The sequence below is a fragment of the Grus americana genome, assembly GCF_028858705.1.
Source record: "Grus americana isolate bGruAme1 chromosome 27 unlocalized genomic scaffold, bGruAme1.mat SUPER_27_unloc_1, whole genome shotgun sequence".
In the NCBI taxonomy this organism is placed as follows: domain Eukaryota; kingdom Metazoa; phylum Chordata; class Aves; order Gruiformes; family Gruidae; genus Grus; species Grus americana.
The window spans coordinates 201,034-204,395 of record NW_026561291.1 but is presented as its reverse complement, the minus strand read 5'-3'; the positions used below and the strand labels follow the sequence as shown (position 1 = coordinate 204,395).

Here is a 3,362-nt window from a genome sequence, read left to right as displayed (position 1 = left end):
GCTCCTCACAGCCTCTCCTGGCATTGCAGAGCCCTCGTTAGCCCATGGTCTCCTCAGGTTTGCCTTCTCCTCTGGGACGCTCCTCCTTGGATTGTCACTCATTTTATGAGGTGCCACTCTCTGCCACCTCCGACTCACACACTATTCCTGGAGATCCCCTCACTTCTCCTGGCAGATCTCCATTCTTCTCCAGGATGACATCTGCCATCAGCCCCACTGCAGGTGGGACAGCACCAGGTAGATAAGCCAAAGACCAGTTCTTGTCTGAATGGACATGTGCAACCAAGAAGGAAGGTCTTCATCCAGCCCTTGTTCCCTAACAGATCCCCCTGGGACTCTGAGCTTGTCCCGCTGAATCCATCAAGAACCCCAAAGAGCAAAAGTCCTTTGGAGGGAGCAGCTTCTTGGGTGTATTCCTGACAGCAGCTTTGGAAGGGGTGTCCAGCCTTCTGGCCGTGCCCTGAGGAGCCCTTCTGGTTATGGTGGTGCTAGCAGAGAGGCCAGCTCTGGCACGCTGCTCCACATGGCCTGCTCCTGCCTTCAGGCACAGGGATGCCACTGTAGAGACAGCAGGACTGTCACAAGTTACACGAGACCTTGGGGGTAACAGCAATGCCAGGACACAGCAGGACAGTGTGGAAGGGAGGAGAGAGCAGCCCTGTCCAGGCCATCTCCTGCTGCTGGCCTTGGCCATGGCTCCAGGGCAGCAGCAGCCCCGACGTGAAGGCAGCAGAGAGGGAGTGCCCGCTGAGGCAGCGAGGGGCAGCCCCAAGGCAACCCAGGCTGCTGCTCCATGGGGCAGCTGGGCATTTGGCTCCTGAACCCTCCTGCATGCTGGGGCTGCTCCCCCAGCTCCAGAGGAGATGTGCACAGATGGGAGCTGAGAGAATTCCCACTGCTTTCTCCATGGAGTTTATCTAGACAGGCAGCCTGGACCCATATGTACATGAGGTGTTTGGGTCAAGTAAAAAGAGGTAACAGGCAAAGAATACTAATATCACAGGTATAAAATAAATAAAAATCCTAAGGAGAAAAGAAGAACACAAAAAAATACAGACCCATATGAAGAAAAGCTACTCCTGGCTTTTCCTGAAATACAGAGGGAGCCCTGGTGGGATAATGGGGGTCTTCTTGATCTGAAGTAGATTGTATTCAAATAGTTTCCACAGGGCATCTATGATTTCCTGGTTCCTCATGCTGTAGATGAGGGGGTTCACTGCTGGAGGAACCACCGAGTACAGAACTGCCACCACCAGGTCCAGGGATGGGGAGGAGATGGAAGGGGGTTTCAGGTAGGAAAATATGCCTGTGCTGACAAGGAGGGAGACCACGGCCAGGTGAGGGAGGCACGTGGAAAAGGCTTTGTGCCGTCCCTGCTCAGAGGGGATCCTCAACACAGCCCTGAAGATCTGCACATAGGACAGCACAATGAAAACAAAACAGCCAAAACCTAAAAAACAGCTTAAAATAAGAAGCCCAACTTCCCTGAGGTAGGTGTCTGAGCAGGAGAGCTTGAGGATCTGGGGAACGTCACAGAAGAACTGTTCTACAGTATTACCATGGCAGAGTGGTATAGAAAATGTATTGGCCGTGTGCAGCACAGCATTGAGAAACCCAGTGCCCCAGGCAGCTGCTGCCATGTGGACACAAGCTCTGCTGCCCAGGAGGGTCCCGTAGTGCAGGGGTAGGCAGATGGCAATGTAGCGATCGTAGGCCATGACAGTGAGAAGTGCGTACTCAGCTCCAAGCAAGAAGAAAAATAGAAATACTTGAGCAGCACATCCTGCATAGGAGATGGACCTGTTGTCTGAGAGTGAGTTGGCCATCACTTTAGGGACCGTGATAGAGATGGTACCAAGGTCGAGGAGGGAGAGGTTGAGGAGGAAGAAGTACATGGGGGTGTGGAGGTGGTGGTCGCAGGCTATGGCAGTGATGATGAGGCCATTGGCCAGGAGAGCAGCCAGGTAGATGCCCAGGAAGAGCCAGAAGTGCAAGAGCTGCAGCTCCCGTGTGTCTGCGAATGCCAGGAGGAGGAACTCAGTGATGGAGCTGCCATTGGACATCTGCTGTTTCTTCGCATGGGGGCCAGTTCTAATAACGAAAGGACAGGGAAAAGTTAGGACAGAATCCACTGAGCAAAACCACTCTCTTTTTCACAGAAACACCTCCCAGTTGAAATACATTTCCTTTCTCTGGTTTGTGCTGGCTGAGTGTGTTGTGAGGAGCTGAGGAGTCAGCTGTGCTCAGCTGTAGTGGGTACATGGAGCTGGTTTGTGACAGCTCCAATATTCAAAACCCATGTCAGATGCAATCCACATTTACTGGAAAAATTCAATCTCTGATCTCACAACTCAGAAGAGTGTGGGCTGCAGAAGAGAGGCTTAGCATGCTAATATAAGTGTTTTCTGTGTTTTCATTTTCCACAATCACATCTGGGAATATTCTTCTGAGGGTTAGAAATGCTCATTTCATAATGGAAAATGGGAAGAGTTTTGAGACAGGACAGGCAAAAAGGCTCAGCTCTTTGTAGCTTAGTGCAGAGTCAGGAGAGATGCAGTGTCCATTAGACTGTCACCCAGCTGCCCTGCACTGTTGCTTCTGCTGCCTTGAAGATGATGACAAACAGAAATTACTTTTAAATAATCCCCCCCAAAAGACACTAAGGAGAGCAGGGGAGTCATGATTCAAAGGGCAGATCTGCAAACTCTTCTCTTTCCCAGCCCAGAGGTGGAGTTGTGATTGAGAGAGAAGGACACAGCCCCTCTCAGAGGGAAGCAAAGGCCTCTGAGAGGAGAGAACTGACCTCCAAGGGAAAGCTCAGCACTCCCTGGGATCCTACAGCACAGCCGTGCTCTTCTGGGGCAGCTGCCAAGCCCAGCAGCACAGGCAAAGCAGACAGTCCGATGTCCTGAAGATGGCATGTCCTAAAGGCAGAGTCAGCTCATTGCTCAGCAGACAACGCCCAGCAGACATCTAGAGTGAGGGACCACAAGAGAGCAGCCTGAAGGCAGCCTAGCCCAGGGCTTGGCTGCAGTTTCCTCCCACTCCCTGCCCATGTCTCTGCTGCCTGGAGCTGTCCCTGCCAGGAGCTGGTGCTCTGCCCACACCTCTCCTCCCTGTCCCTGCTCACAGAGCCCATCCCACCCTCTGTGTGCTCAGCTCTGCCCTGCAGACCCCTCCTGGCAGCAGGGCACTGCCCAAGGGGACCTCAATGCTCCTTGAGAAGTGCCATGGCAAATGTCCCAGGGGCAATCTCAAGCTGTAATCAGCCCTCACAAACAAAGCACCCTCTCAAGAGCAGAAGGACCCTGCCCTGCCCTTCCAGGGGGTCGCTCCTTCCACCCACAGCTTCTCCCTGCAGT

The 3,362-nt window shown here is 53.0% G+C and overlaps 1 protein-coding gene across 1 annotated transcript; it reads right to left on the bottom strand.

Moving 5' to 3' along the window:
- Positions 1 to 1,073: 1,073 nt before the first annotated feature.
- On the bottom strand, positions 1,074 to 2,063 carry LOC129200033 (olfactory receptor 14A16-like). The gene has a single exon (XM_054811289.1). It carries the CDS (start codon positions 2,061 to 2,063, stop codon positions 1,074 to 1,076), a length of 990 nt encoding a protein of 329 aa, XP_054667264.1.
- Positions 2,064 to 3,362: the final 1,299 nt, after the last annotated feature.